This window comes from Geotrypetes seraphini, chromosome 3, assembly GCF_902459505.1.
Source record: "Geotrypetes seraphini chromosome 3, aGeoSer1.1, whole genome shotgun sequence".
NCBI classification, from domain to species: Eukaryota; Metazoa; Chordata; class Amphibia; order Gymnophiona; family Dermophiidae; genus Geotrypetes; species Geotrypetes seraphini.
This window is the reverse complement of record NC_047086.1, coordinates 144,455,151-144,471,345: the sequence shown is the minus strand read 5'-3', so window position 1 is coordinate 144,471,345 and position 16,195 is coordinate 144,455,151. Positions and strand designations below refer to the sequence as shown.

The 16,195-nt window shown below is 40.5% G+C and overlaps 1 protein-coding gene across 4 annotated transcripts in view; it reads right to left on the bottom strand.

Annotated features, from left to right (window-relative positions):
- Positions 1-15,920, bottom strand: part of LOC117357694 (balbiani ring protein 3-like) — a 67,115-nt gene extending 51,195 nt beyond the window's left edge. For 3 of the 4 annotated variants that reach the window (XM_033938645.1, XM_033938646.1, XM_033938648.1), the window contains exons 1-2: positions 15,741-15,860; positions 10,757-10,906 (exon numbers count right to left, since the gene is read on the bottom strand). In XM_033938645.1, the coding sequence (XP_033794536.1) occupies positions 10,757-10,906; positions 15,741-15,846 (256 nt within the window). In that variant the 5' untranslated portion in view covers positions 15,847-15,860. Of the gene's footprint in view, positions 1-10,756; positions 10,907-15,740 lie in introns of all 4 variants that reach the window. The other variant, XM_033938649.1, reaches the window with a different exon arrangement.
- Between the last annotated feature and the right edge of the window lie 275 nt (positions 15,921-16,195).

Sequence of the window (16,195 nt, the reverse complement as noted above, 5' to 3'; positions counted from 1 at the left end):
TGTGATGTGATTGAATTTTTTTCAGGTTGAATATGAGCCTCACTGCGAAGATTTGGATGACACTTATTTTCTGGAAATTTGTGTAGTCCTGCAAGGTAGATGATGTTGCAGTAATCTAGGATGTTTAGGACTAGTGATTGGACTAGGAGTTTGAAAGGCACTTGGTCAAAGAATTTTCTGTTGGATCTTAGTTTCCAGAGTATGTTAAATCCTTTGCATGTAACATGGTTGGCTTGGGCAGACATGGACAGTTGTCTAGATGCACGCCCGGGATTCTGATTGTAGAAGAGATGGGGAAGTTGGCTCCCCTTAGGGTTATAGAGTTTATTGAAGAGTTTGTGGCTGTAGCCATGACAAATTTTGTTTTCTCAGTGTTGTTTTAATTTGAAGTGGGTCATCCAATTTTCTATTGTAAACAGGATGGTGTCTATTCTGTGTATTTCTGTGGGCGTCAGGCATGTGACAGGGAGGACGACTGTAATGTCATCAGCGTAATTTTAATGGGAGACATTTATACTACTGAGTTGTTCTAGGGAAGCAAAGTAGACATTGAAGAGTAAGGGTGACAATAGGGAACCTTGTGGGATGCCATAGTTGCTGGTCTATGCCATAGATAGTGGTGATGCCCGATTCATGATTCAAATTGATTCACCGATTCATTTTGGGTGAATTAATTTGAATCGATTCAAAACCTCGCACTGCTTGGCAGCGTGGCTTGGTAAAAGGGGGGTGGGGGGTGGGAGGTTGATTGTGAGCCTTCCAGGGTCAGAGAAATACCTATAGTATCTGAACTACCCTGCTAAGATAGCCTTTAGGCTTGCAGGTGGTAAATAAGAAATTATAAAACTAAAATATCCAGGTCTACTTCAGTTGGCACTGCTGGGTGAATATTTGCCTGGACAGATTTTAGTGAGACTTTTTTGGGGGAAAGCCACTTTTGTTCCAATACAGTAAAACTATACCATTTAAAACCAAACAAAATAAATATACATCGGGGGACTGATTATTACACTTTTTTCCATAGACACAGACCCCCAAATTCTGTACATGGCACCTTAAGTTAGGGTTACCAGATTTTTTTTATTTTAAAAAAGAGGATGTGTGGTTTCACCCCGTTCCGCACCTGGCTCCTTTCTACCCCCCAACTCCTGCCCCACACAAACCTCATCTCTTCAGGGCCACATCTGGAGGGTTTCTGCACATATGCAGATGCAATGTGCATGTGACATCATCGCGCTGCATCCACGAACACCCAGAGGTCCTCCAGATGTGGGCCCGAGTGTGGTGTTTTTCAAAACCCTGGGCAAACTGCTGGGTTTTGAAAACCTGTCCAGACACCTTGACAGTCCTTTAAAAAGATGACATATCTGGGTAAATCTGAACAACTGGTAACCCTACCTTACGTTGTGTGTGCAAATTGGTGCAGATAATTGGCAATTAACATATCATAATTACATTACATTACATTAGTGACTTATATTCTGCCTTTACCTTGCAGTTCTAAGCGGTTTACAGTGTAAGACAGCTGGACATATCCAGGAAGTTACAATTCAGGGGATGTATACAGATCAGGCGTAGAATAGAGGGGGATAGCTGGGGTTTTCTAGGAAGTTATAATTGGATGATGCTTACATAATAGATGCATGAAATTACAATTTAGGAGAAGGGTTTAGGCTTGTTTGCTTGTTAGGTTCGGTTGGGAGGTTGTATAGTTTTTTTGAAAAGTAGGGTTTTGATTTCTTTTTGGAATGATTTAAAGTCGATAGTTGTTGACAGCAAATTGGAGATAAAGGGGTCCAGTTTCGCTGCCTGTGTTGCTAGGAGGCCGTCATACATCTTCTTTCGCTGAGTTCCCTTGAGTGGGGGATAGGCGAATAGGTTCTTGGTTCTTCTTGTTCTGGATGAGCAGTTGAAACTAAGGCGGTTGTTAAGGTAGGTGGGTGCGGATCCGTTTATTGCTTTGTATAGTAGACAATAAAATTTGAATTGGATTCGGGCACTTATTGGTAGCCAGTGAGAGGCTAGGTAGGCATTGGTGATATGGTCAAATTTTCCGAGGGAGTAGATCAATCTGTGTTTTGAATGGTCTGCAATTGGTTTAGCAGGTTTGTGGGGCATGGAAGATAGAGGATGTTGCAATAGTCCACTACTCCTAGGAGAAGGGATTGAACTATGATCCTGTAGTGGTCTTTTTCAAAGAATTTTCTTATTTTTCGGAGGTTGCGCATGGTGAAAAAGGCTTTTTGCGTATTTTTATTGATTTGTGTCTGCATTGTGCAGCATCTATCTATCGTCACTCCAAGGATTTTGAGGGAAGGTTGTATGGGGTATTTGGTGGCATTAATTACTAATTCTGTTGTGGAAGGGGTTTTGTTTTTTTCGAGTAGTAGGAAATTTGTTTTGTCCGAATTCAGTTTCAGTTTGTGTTTTAGCATCCAATCTTCCACTGCTTCTAGTATTGTTATTATCTTGCTTAAAGAAGTGTGGTCTAGGGTATCGAAGGGGAAGAGTATGGTTATATCATCAGCATAGCTGAAAGAAGTTGCGTTTAGGGTATCAAGAGTGAAGCCCAGGGAGGATATGAAATTTGTTTTGTCCGAATTCAGTTTCAGTTTGTGTTTTAGCATCCAATCTTCCACTGCTTCTAGTATTGTTATTATCTTGCTTAAAGAAGTGTGGTCTAGGGTATCGAAGGGGAAGAGTATGGTTATATCGTCAGCATAGCTGAAAGAAGTTGCGTTTAGGGTATCAAGAGTGAAGCCCAGGGAGGATATGAAGAGGTTGAAGAGCATAGGCGATAGTGGTGAGCCTTGTGGAACTCCACAGGGGTTAGACCAGGGTTCTGATTTAAGGTCGTTTGACTTGACTCTGTAGGATCTTGATTTCAGAAATCCTTGGAACCAGTTGTACACTGCTCCGGAGATCCCTATGGCGTCCAGTATCTGGAGTAGTATGGTGTGGTCTACTAGGTCGAATGCTGCTGAGAGATCGAATTGGATTAGTAACATTCTTCCTCCTTTACTAAGGTGCTGTCTGGCTGTGTCCAGTAGCGTTGCTAATAAGGTCTCTGTACTATAGCTGGATCTGAATCCTGATTGAGAGGGGTGAAGTATGTTGTGGTTTTCTAGGTAGTTGGTGAGGTAATGCACTACCAGTCCTTAATGACAATTGGCACTAATTAGAAGTTATGTGCACATACCATGATTGCCATGCAAATGATTACTCGCAATTGGAAGAATTGGGATCACCTTAGTTTTCCTTTCTGGTGGGCGAGCTTATGCTTAACTTATAAGTATGAAAAAATGAATGCTGACTTGCTGGGGCATAATAAGATATTCAAATTGGTTTGGGGTCCATTGACGTCTTTTGTAGATTTGTTATAGTTGCCCTTTATCTTTATCTTCCATTGTATTGCATCCACACATCTGAGGGGGGTGGGGGCGGGAGGGGGGTGTATATTTTGTTTTGGTATTATTCCTGATGCTAATGATGGATGGGGGAGGGAATTTTTATCTTTTGTATAGATTCTGATTATTATTATTATTTGTATGTAAATTGTATTGCACTTTTTGTTGGCATTAAAAACTAAATAAAGTTTTTTTAAAAAAAAGAAGTTATGTGCACAACTTTGTAGGCGCATTCTATAAAGTGCTATGTGTCAGTTCTAGTGTGTGAATCTGAAAAGGGGGCGTGACCTTGGGAGGAGCATGAGCGGATCATGGGCATTTCTAAAAATTGTGTGCACTGTTATAGTATATGGTCACATGCACAAGTTAGGCGCAGGTATTTAGGCCTGGTTCTCCTTGATCTAAATAGGTGCACCTAAGAGTTATGACTGGCGCATACATTTTATAGAATTGTGCTAAGCGTTGTTCTAGTTGGTTCCGATGTGGAAAACTGCCTCAATAAATCATACCTCATGTACATTTTTCTTACTGTAGTATGTGAATTGTATGTTAGTGTAGCAGGCTGGCAAAATGCATTTTCCCTGTACGCGTCACGCAGTAGAGCCTGCACAGACCAATAGTTAGATGTGACATGATTATGGGCTCCAATTGCCAGCACTGTAGCACTGCCATGCACTAATCCTATGACAGAGACCCTGGAAGCAAGCACTGACATAGATGCACAAAGAGCACAGAGGCACAGACAACAAGAAGGGGATGTGGAATATCAGACAGACAGACACAAACCAGGGTAGGGTGGGCTAAAAGATGTAGGGTGAAGGATGCACAGATGGGGAGGGAAGGGTGGCAGGAAAAGGATGTGTACAGGAGGGTTGCAGGGGGATGTTTGTGGGGTTACAGAGAATAGTACATGATGCAGGGCAGTTAAATGTGGAAAAAGATACATCTGGGTGGACAGAGACAACATATCAGACCAAGGACTTGCTATCAGCTTTCATTCAGTCTCCGCCAAGGCCAATGCCAAAATCTCTGGGCCTGCATGTTGACATACTATTCGTAATCACTACTAGGTGTCTGTGCTGCTGTACCAACAAAAACTGAAGAAGAGGGCTAGCCTTGGAATAAGACAAAAGGACAAAAAAGAGGCAAGAGAGATGTCTACACCAACCACTTGTCACATTTATTAAAGCAACACTGATTGTCCAACAAGAAAAATCAAATGAAATCCTGACTAGGATCCAAGTTGGGAGTTCTGATCAAGAAGTCGATGAAGCCGTCCGTGCAATGCGCAGCGGCGGTGAAAAAGGCGAACACAATGCTAGGAATGATTATGAAGGGGATCATGAACAGATCGGAGAAGGTTATCATGCCGCTGTACCGGGCCATGGTGTGCCCTCACCTGGAGTACTGCGTCCAGTACTAGTTGCCATACATGAAGAAGGACACAGTACTACTCGAAAGGGTCCAGAGAAGAGCGACTAAAATGGTTAAGGGGCTGGAGGAGTTGCCATACAGTGAGAGATTGGAGAAACTGGGCATCTTCTCCCTTGAAAAGAGGAGACTGAGAGGGGACATGATCAAAACATTCAAAATACTGAAGGGAATAGACTTAGCAGATAAAGACAGGTTGTTCACCCTCACCATGGTAGGGAGAACGAGAGGGCACTCTCTAAAGTTGAATATCCTCCCTGTTTCCGGCATTGTTGTTGTGTCCTCATTAGTAAAGACGGAGGCAAAGAATGAATTTAGCCTATCTGCAATTTGTTTGTCTTCTTTAATGCATCCTTTCCTTCCTTGTTCGTCGAGAGGGCCTACTGCCTCTCTTGCTGGTTTTTTCCCTTTTATATATCTGAAAAAGGGCTTGAAGTTTTTGGCTTCCTGCGCTATCTTTTCCTCATAGGCCATTTTGGCATCTCTTACCGCCTTGTGACATTTCTTCTGGTCGATCTTGTGACTATTCCAGGCCTCCGTTGTCCGTTCGCGATTCCATTTTTTGAACAAGTCCCTCTTATCCCTTACCGCATCCTTCATCCCTTTAGTTAGCCAAGCTGGATTTCCTTTGTTCCTGTTTCACCTTCCTTTGGATATCTGCGGAATGTAGAGATTCTGCGCTTCGGTGATGGTATTTTTTAGTAGGGACCATGCTTGATCGACTGTGTTGATTCCGGCTATCTTTTTCATGAGCCGTTTTTTTACCATGGTTCTCATGCTGTCATAATTCCCTATTTTGAAGTTAAAGGTTGTGGTTTGTGTCTTGGTTCTTTTTCCCTTCCCAATGCCAATTTTAAAATTGATCATGTTGTGATCGCTCGTCCTCAGAGGGACCAGGACTTCCACGTCTGATGTTCTCCCAGTTAAGCCATTGAGGACTAAGTCCAAGGTTGCAGATCCCCTTGTTATTTCTCCCACCATTTGTTCTAGAAAGCAGTCCCCTATTGTTTCCAGGAACATCGTTTCCCTGCCGCAGTTCGAGGTTCCTAGGTTCCAGTTAATCCCTGGAAAGTTGAAGTCTCCCATGATTGTTACATTACCCGTTCTACATTCACGGTTGATTTCCTTCATCATTTCTTCGTCTGCTTCTTCTGTCTGTGCTGGGGGTCGATAATAGAGGCCAATTTTCGTGTCTGCATCGCTTTTTCCAGGGATCTTTATCCAAAGGGACTCCAGTTTTTTGTTTCCTTCCATCCGCCCTTCTCCGATAGACTCTAATCCTTCTTGGACATAGAGGACAATACCTCCCCCTTTTTGCCCTATTCTATCTCTTCTGTATAGTTTGTATCCCTGCAGTACTGTGTCCCATTCATTTTCCTCATTCCCCCACGTTTCTGTTATGCCAATGATATCAAGTTTTTCTCGTCTCGCTAGTGCTTCCAGCTCCCCCATTTTGTTTCTCAAGCTTCTGGCATTTGTGTATGTACATTTGAGCTCCTTTTGTGCTGGCTTCTTGGGCTTTTTAGACTTCGCAGCCCTCTTTGTATCTATTTGCGCTCTTTCTCTGTCTCTTTCTATTGCAACATGCTCTTCCCCTTTATCCAAGCAGTTGTTTGTAGGCTCTTCTTTGGGATCACCTGATGCCCGGGCCATCGACTGTTGAATGTTTCTATATCCTCCATTTTTAAATAATTTTATTATTGTAAACCCGCTTAGAAATCTGCATCGCTTTTTCCAGGGATCTTTATCCAAAGGGACTCCAGTTTTTTGTTTCCTTCCATCCGCCCTTCTCCGATAGACTCTAATCCTTCTTGGACATAGAGGACAATACCTCCCCCTTTTTGCCCTATTCTATCTCTTCTGTATAGTTTGTATCCCTGCAGTACTGTGTCCCATTCATTTTCCTCATTCCCCCACGTTTCTGTTATGCCAATGATATCAAGTTTTTCTCGTCTCGCTAGTGCTTCCAGCTCCCCCATTTTGTTTCTCAAGCTTCTGGCATTTGTGTATGTACATTTGAGCTCCTTTTGTGCTGGCTTCTTGGGCTTTTTAGACTTCGCAGCCCTCTTTGTATCTATTTGCGCTCTTTCTCTGTCTCTTTCTATTGCAACATGCTCTTCCCCTTTATCCAAGCAGTTGTTTGTAGGCTCTTCTTTGGGATCACCTGATGCCCGGGCCATCGACTGTTGAATGTTTCTATATCCCCCATTTTTAAATAATTTTATTATTGTAAACCCGCTTAGAAATCTGATAAGCTGGATAACAAATTTTAATAAAACTTGGAAACTTCATTTGATTTTCCTGATTAAGGACTTGTTGGACAATCAATATTACATTAATAAATGTGACCAGTGGTTGATATAGTCATCTCTCTTGCCTCTTTTTTGTTCTTTTATGCAGCTGTACTTCCAGGCTTCCTTCCTAGATGGTAACGTCTGAAAATAGCTAGAGAATTCATGTTGAAATTACACTTCTAAAATGGTAATTTCAATGTACATGTAACATAAATATGGATATGCTAGCATATCCATACTCATAGTATGTACACCACTTAGATCCATCTTATCAGTTTATGCAGTATAACAAGTTTTATGAGTAATAACAATATAACGAATAGCACTTCTAAAATGACCACCTTAATTGTTTGTGCACTAGCCTCAGGGGTATCCCTCAGCCTCAAAGTCCACTACATTAGGGTGTTTCTACATAATCACATAGAGCAGTTGAGAAAAATTAGAAGGAACCCTGTGTTCATGTATCAAATGAAATACCAGAGTAATCTTTGTTCAATATCTTATTTTATTCCATCAATTCTCTTGTTCTGATATGGATTTCCTGTTTGTAGTCATCTCTCTTTAGTGATTTTCTCCCACTCATGACTAGATATCCTGCTTTGCTCTCATCTGTTACTATCTCCACTCCCGTTTCAAATTTTACCCCATCGCTCTTTGGTTAATTGTACTATGGGTTTGCCAACACTGCCTTGTGTCGTTCTTCCTTTCCTATCAGGCAAGATTAGGCAGTCCCCTATGGCGGCAACTTCTAGGGGGTGCAAAGAGCAGCTGCAGTCAAAGCGAAACAATTCCTGACAATCACACAGACATAAGCAGGAAATTTTCAAATAGCCCATTTATCCAGATTATTCTGGAAGAGATAGTGTTGGAGGTGATCATGATTGTTGGAGGGAAGCACAGCAGCCTAAAGTTAATTGGGTAGATGCTAGGCTGATGGTTTACCTAGGGTCCTTTTGAGGACATGTCCGTGGGTCCGTACAGCTTTTCAAAACCTGGCATTTTGTCCGGGTTTTGAACAGCCTCCTCAAATCGCTTCAGACAGGAAGGAAGTCCTCGCATGCTGTGCACGTGATGTCATCGGGTGGCATCCACGCATGCGCAGACTTCCTCCATGCCCAAGAGCAGGCAGTGGGTGGTGGGGCTAGGGTGGGCCAGGAGGAAGGATTAGGATATTACAGGGTAAGGATGGGCGGAACTGGGCGGGCCTGTTGACGGGTCTAGGGAGTCCGGATTTTGCAATTGGAAAATCTGGCAACCCTACCTAGGATGCTTAATATACTTGCACCGACTCTGTCCCTTTTCTCCTTTCACTCTTGCCTTCCTCCTACTTTTCCCTTTCTTCCCAAGTTCATGTCTTTTCCTTTTTGTTCTTCCTACCTGTTTCTTTCCTACTCGCTTCAATTTCTTCTCCTATTCTCTCTTTTCCTCTTTTTTTTTGTCTCCTTCCCATCTCCTTATCAGGATCACAGCCTTATTGTGGGCAGAAGTGATAGGGGGAAGTGATAGGAATTCTATGAGCATCGGCGCATTTATCGCGCCAGCCCATGCTAAAAACCTCTAGCATAGCTTGATAAAAGGGGTCCTAAGAGTTAGAGCTCTATTTCAGTTTCCTAATCCTAGAGGGAAGAAATTGTGGTCGATTGTTTACTTCTAGCTTTGCCTAATCAGGCTGCAAAATTTTGAAAAGGTTTATCTTCCCAAATTACATCTATGTCTAATTATAAAATGTTTTAGAAAATCTCTGAAAAGTTAGGCCCCTTTTACAAATTCCTGGACGGCAAATGTGATGCAGCCTATTAATTTCCTATGAGCTGTGTTGCATTTGCTGTGCCAGGACTCACTACCATGGCTTTGTAAAAGGGGTCCTTACTTATTTCAAGAATATGTGTTGAAAAATTAGCTATTTTTATTTTGGATATTGTTTATAATTACTTGTATCTGATATTGTAATTTTAGATGATTGTTCCTACTCTTTATTTTTTTTTTATTAGGCGCAATGAGCAATATTTTTGAGGTATCTGCAGTATATATTCAATGTAATGTAAAGGAAAAGATAATAAACTAGATGAAAAGCAAACTAATTAGGTTTAATTTCTTGGGTGGAAAATCAATTAAAACAGATGCCATAGAGCACGCCTGTCTAACCTCTTTTTAAAATCAGGGCCCACGTTTTATATTTTGTAACAGAGGGCTAAGACGCATGTGTGACCTTGCGCAAACTCATGCCCTCTTTTTCTTATGTACCCCTCCAGCCACAGGCGTCGGAATAGGGGATGCCATGGGGGCAATGGCCTCCCCAAAAATTGGCAGTCAGAAGTGTCAGGTATGGCTCTTCTCCCCCACCTACCTCCTCCAGGCTGCTGTAATTTTAAATCTGCGGGCAGCTACTGTGTAATGTTGCTATAGAATAAAGAGGTGGTTCCGCAGGATCTTGTTGGAGCTAGGGCAGAGTTTCCCCCCCCCAAAAAAAAAAAAGCATTCTGCTACCTATGCCTCCAGCCTTCACCTAGTCTCTCTCTCTCATGTACCCACACCCCCAACCTTCACTCAATCTCTCACATGTACCCCCTCATCTGCTCTGCCTTTAATCAGTGTCTTTCCCCTCATATGGCTTCAGCTGCTGATTCTGACCACGGGATCCCTGTTTCCCTGCTGCAACTTGTCTATCTGCGAACTTGATCCGCATGGTGACGGACATTGAGGTTGATCTTGTGATTTCAAGACTCACAAGACTTGTTTATGATCAGTATATTTTTGCTATTATTGTAAACTAATCAAGGTATTAGGTTACTGATGTTGATAATATTCAAGTTTCTTTTTTATATAATTACATATATCTCACTATTACTATTGTTCTCAAAAGCCTCTGAAACTTTATACAGTATTTCAATATTTTTTTATATATACCTTTTCCTTTCTCCCCCCCCCCCCTTTTTTTTTTATTTCCTCCTTTGGAACATTTTGTAGGAAATGGGTTAATATGTTTTTATATATGATGCCTATTATGATTTTTATTGTATTATATATTATGTTGATATTGACAATAAATAAAATTTCATGGAAAACATAAAAGGTTACTGATATTACCTTTTAGGCGGATACATATTGTAATCAAAAAGGTTAAAAAAATTGAACTATTAGATTAAGGAATCTTGACTGTTTACCAACCAGGCATTGTAACTGTAACATTAGAAAGTTTGTAACAGAGGTTAATTAAACCATTTTAATTTTCTTTCAACAGATCAAAATGTGGTGACTTTCATTCTCGTTTGGATATTTGTTTGCCCCCAGATGGATGAATAGATTGAGATCACTGATGAGGTTGGCTCTTAGGCATTGGTGGAATGAGGTATTATGACATCAGAATCTCAGTTCTGGAATGTCGCTACTCTTTGGGTTTCTTCCAGGTACTTGGGACCTGGGTTGTCCACAGTGGGAAACAGGATGCTGGGCTTGATGAATCTTCGGTCTGTCCCAGGATGGTAGTTCTTATCCTTTTTTTAAGAATTGTTTTACAAACCTCTATTGGTTCAAAAGCTGTACTTTTTTTGATAAAATTGCATTCAATGGGTATGGGTACTCTCTGAACATAGTGCAACCTAAGTGCAACATGGACACTCTTACCTTGCACGGGTTTCACGCACTGGAATTTGCAGTTATACTTGCAACACTTATCACCCCCAGTACAGGTACCGTCACTGCTGCACAGAGAGGTTTGATTTCCACTTGTACAAGATAGCCCATCTAGCTCCGAAGGGCAATTGCCAGGGACATCTAAAACAAAATGATAACATTCTTTTAACAAGTCTCTCTATTTGCCTGCAGAACAGAAAATGAATAAATAAGCACTGCAAAGCTGGAAGAAAGATTCTTTTTATTCTTGCTATAATCTGATTGCAGAAGATGCACAAAGATACTAATCCAGTATTATTCAGTGCTGTGTAATGAAATATTGAGTCCAGCATTAAGCCGTACCCTATCCCATTACTTTAATACGATATTCAGAGATATAACTTGTTAAGTAAACACTGCTGAATTTAGGAGGTCAATTAATATCACTCGGGTCAACGCATACTTTCTATTTGTGCAGTTTGACTTAACCAGTTATCTTTAACCACTTAGAACATCAGAACTGTCCAGTTAAAAGAAGAAAAAAATACTTCCAATCCCACATCTTTTTAGATGTTTAACTTTTGGTTGGCATCAAAGTGTCCAGCTGAAAGTTAACAGATCATCTGCTCAGTGTTTGAATCAGAACAAATAGTGGAGCCATAACTTGGATTGTGAGCTCACTAGAAATTAAAGCCTGGATTCTCTAACCGGCACCATTGTCAAAGGCCACCTTAAAAGTGGCCGCTGATCGTGGGTCGATTGTGTGAAGGCGCGGGGTAAATTTATTTATTTTAAAATTTTCTAACAGGTAATACATACTTAATGTATTAATTGATAGGTAATGTTTGTTACTTTTATCAAATAGAAACCTCAAGGAGAACCATCTTATCTTCAACTCCATATAGGGATACTCTGTTAGCTACCTGCAAATTGCGCCTCTGGCAAAGGTAGGCACTGGAAAGGTAGGCCTGGGCTTTTCAGGTCTACATTAATGGCGCCTACCTTAATGATTTGAATCGCGCCTAACGCCACTTCCAGGATTAGCCACACATACAAGTGGCATTAAGCACCATAAAATGCCTACAGAGGCGTGATTCTGGTGTCTTGAAAATCAGTGAAAAAATGACTTTTTTCAGTGAGCATGGGAGTCCACTGGCACCGTGTAGAGCAGGGGTGTCCAACCTGCGGCCCCAAAAAAGTATTTTGTGTGGCCCCGGCTGAGGGCAATGCAGTGTTTTCCTCTGCTGCCCCCGGGTGTTTACCGCCTTGTCGGCTCCCTCCTCTGTCTTGCTGCAGCATTTGTGCATTTGTGCAGCCACAGAAAATTTTTTTCAGCCAACATGGCCCAGGGAAGCCAAAAGGTTGGACACCCCTGGTGTAGAGAATCCGGGCCTAAGTACCTGTATATAATAAATAAATAGACCCAAATGATTTACATATTTTATTGATTTTAAAATTTGTATTCCACATAAATCCTATGCGGATTGTACCACAGAAAGGTACATTATAAAGTGAGAAGAAAGGTATCAGAGATGAATGCTCAAAAGCGCACAATCAAGGTCACCCGGACTACTAAAGAGCAACAAGAAAAGGAAAAAGGGGGATGTCTTTCAACCAAAAATAAAGTCTTTATTCAAAGTAAAAAGGTTCCAACAAGGAGCCCAGTTTCAGTGTTTAGAAGACACCTTCTTCAGGGGACACTTTGCTGAAAACAATTCAGAGTCAAGAAAAGGTTTGACAACAGGAAAACCCATTTGCAAGCAGGCTGTACTGCTCTGAATGCTACGAAAGTAGTACAGCAAACGGGTTTTCCCATTGTCAAACCTTTCTTCACTATGTTTTCTTGTTGCTCTGTCAGTAAGTTCTTAGACAGCTAGCTAAGCTAATAGGAGCTTCATTATTCAAAGCTTTGTTGATTAACAAGACTAAGGGCTCATTTTACTAAGGTGTGATAGCATTTTTAGCGCACGCAGGAAATTACCGTGTGCTAAACCCACGCTACACTTCTAGAACTAATGCCAGCTCAATGCTGCCATTAAGGTCTAGCGTGCGCTATTCCGCGCATTAAAACCTTAACACAGCTTTGTAAAAGGAGCCCTAAATTTCACACACCATGAGACTGGAAGCCAGTGAATCTCCTCCGTCAGTGTTGGAGAGAGATGAGACCTTTTCTGATAACCCAAACAACATACAAGCAGTGGTGTTTTCTGTACTCTGAACAGTTTGGAGCATATAATTTGGAAGCCCTCTAGATAAAGAGCTGCAATAAATCAATAAAGGTACAGAACAGATTTTGCAACAGTTCCGAGGTTGGCAGGTTATAAGAAATCTTTCAGTCTTTTGCACTATATTTTCAATCTGAGCTTTCAGGGATAAAAATGAGTCAACAGTGACTCCCAAGTATTTTATCTCTGTGGCAACAGGAATACTATGGTAGTGTCATCAATGATCAATGCAGATGGTAACAGAATTTCAGAAGCAACTGGATTTGGTATTTTTTCATATTTGGACCTATTGGCTTACATCCGGGAGCAAATCAATTTTAAGCACATAATTAGATGCTGAATAGCATCACTGATGGAATTCGGAGGGGGGGGGAGAGGGAGAACATTATCAGCATGAAATTTAAAATTGAAAACCTAAACACTATAGGAGGTGGCAGATCAGTATTACATAGATATTAAAGAGTACTGCTGATAGGTCTGAATCCTGTGAAATATATCCAAGTGAAAGCTCACTTTTTCGAGGTTGCTTTCAGCTCCTAACTCCTACTCTCCATCTGATACCTATCAGTCTCTCTGAAAGAAACTCCCCAGCCACTATCTGTCCCATTTGTTCTGTCTGTCTGTTCTAATTAGATTGTAAGCTCTTCTGAGCAGGGACCATCTAATATTACATGTTGAATGTACAGCGCTAATTACATCTTTCAGCACTATAGTAGTAGTACTTATATCCAAGCTGTTGATCAGATCCTTGAGCACAAAATCCTCAGTGTTTTTAAATTCAGGTAAATACTATGATGAATTGTGTCAAAAGCTGCCATGAAATCTAAGTATGATCCAAACAGACTGGGGATTTTGAATTACAGTCCACTCAAATGGGCAATAGTTTCAAAATAGAACAATGGAAGATAAGATAAAGGTAAACTTTATTCACTTATCTCACTCCAGATTTTTATATGTTCGTGCATATGCAGTATTTTATTATGTCTCTGGTGCAGCCCTGGATGAAACATGGTCGTATCAAGCATCTGCTTTTAGAACCTGGAGCGAGATTTGAGTAAAGTTTACCTTTATCTGCTCAGTTTGATTTTGGAACAAAACATTCTACAGAAACGATGGCTCTTGTCAGCTGATTGCCTTGGTGTTTTCTAGGGCTATAATTAATATCAAGAAATCTTATAATTGCAACAGAACTAGTTTTTCTAAGATCTTATCAAAAGAAAACCTCATTAAGGATATTGGCCAATAAATTTTCAATAAGAGACGGATCTAAATTCTTATTCTTCAAAAGTGGCCAAATAGTAGCATATTTTAATGCATCAGGAATAATGCCTACATCAAAAGGTTTATTTATCAAAATGAATATGTTTTGTGCAATATCATTAACTAATGTTAATCACTAGAGGGCAATCATGCAACAAACAGGAAGCAAGATTTAGATTTCATAATATCTCTAAGCTGTGATGATGAAATCAGTCACAAATTCATTCCAGTGTTTCTCAATAATAGCTAGATCAATATTTTTAAAGGTGAGAACAATATCTTCTTCTTACAGCAAGCATTAACAAACAAAATCACTAGAAATAACATCAGAATCTCTGCAAGGAATTGAGACAAGTCAATTCACAATTCTAAATAGCTCTGTAGCCTCGTTAATCACCAAATTGAAAATAAATCTTTTTTTATCCTGTAAGGTTATATTTTTATAATTGAGTTACGACGAATTAATATATATTTATATCACAATAGAGGTCCTTCTTAGCATCTAGCTAAATGCTCTGACACTCATAGGAATTCTATGAGCATTGGAGCATTTAGTGCTCCGAGCCACAGAGACACCTCGGATTAGTAAAAAAAAAGGGGGAGGGGATTAATGCAGGTTTCCATTTAGCTTTCAATTGTGTGGTGTCAATTTGGCCTCTAGAATTAGGACAAAGAATAACTCATTAAAGTTCATGTGAATATAACCTAATTCAATAAAAAAGTGTTTTAATCATTTATCTCAACATGTCACTTCAGAATTTTCCATCTTGTAAAATGGGTCCCATAAAAATAATTGCCCCCTTTTATCAAGCCACGTTAGGGTTTTTTATGCCTGCGATAAAACCAAAACCTTAATGTGGCTTGATGAAAGGGGGCCATTGCATTTTGGGGTCCTTTTATTAAGGTGCGCTAACCGATTTAACGCGTGCTACAGATTAGCACGCGCTAAATACTAAGGCATCCATTATATCCTATGGGCATCTTAGCATTTAGCGCACGTTAACAGGTACGGAGTCAGAGGATGAGGCTCAGGCTGGAAGGAGTTTAGATATCCTGGAATTAAGTAGTTCAGAGAGATTCCCAAAACAAGAGACTTCCAGGAGGGATATACTTAGGGAAGAGGACTTCAGCTGAAGTAAAACCATAGTACCTTAAGAGAGGATCAGGGAACCAGTGTGCTCCAAAAGGTCAAGGTAGGAAAGAATCGGAATTGTATGCAGAAAATACTTGTTTGGGTGTATGTCCTGAAAGGACTGAAGAAGTTGATACTAGTCATTGTATTGAGCTAGGCTGGGAGCCTGTCCTGGGAAGAGTATATTAAAGATTGATACATGTTAACTCAGAATAAAAATTTTCCTTTTGTTTGAAAACTCTGCATTTACAGCTGTTTTCTGATATATCTACCCCACACTCAGTCACATTACCACACAGCTAAAATATAGCCTTGTATTGGTCCCAGTGTGTTTAACATCAGTCTTTCTTCCAATCAACAACCATTTCAGCTTTTGTACCTGTAACTTTGTGCTCACCTTGCGCTGTTGTCTTCCCAGACAGAGAAGCATATATGAAGAGGTTAAGAAAGGCCAGAAGAGGGAAGATGCCACTTGCTGTCTTCATGGTGCTTTAAGGAGCTAAAACTGAATCCTGAGAACTGGCCGGACTGCAATTTATACACTAATGCTAAAATGCCCGGAGCTAGAATGGGATGGGTCAATTTACAATGACAGATCAGCACTAGCACTCGTGATACATTTCAGAAGTAACCTATTTCCCAACACACCTGAATTAGGAAATCTATAAACCTAAAGTACCGTAATCAATGAAGTGTTTTTTTGTTAGATTCAGAGGCAGGGAACAATGATTTAGTTATTCTTATTTGCAAAGTTCTAATCCTTTTGTTCTTTTCTAACGTAGGGTTTGAATTGTTTTTTTAAATTGGTAAATGCACCCTTTTATTCAAAGTAAC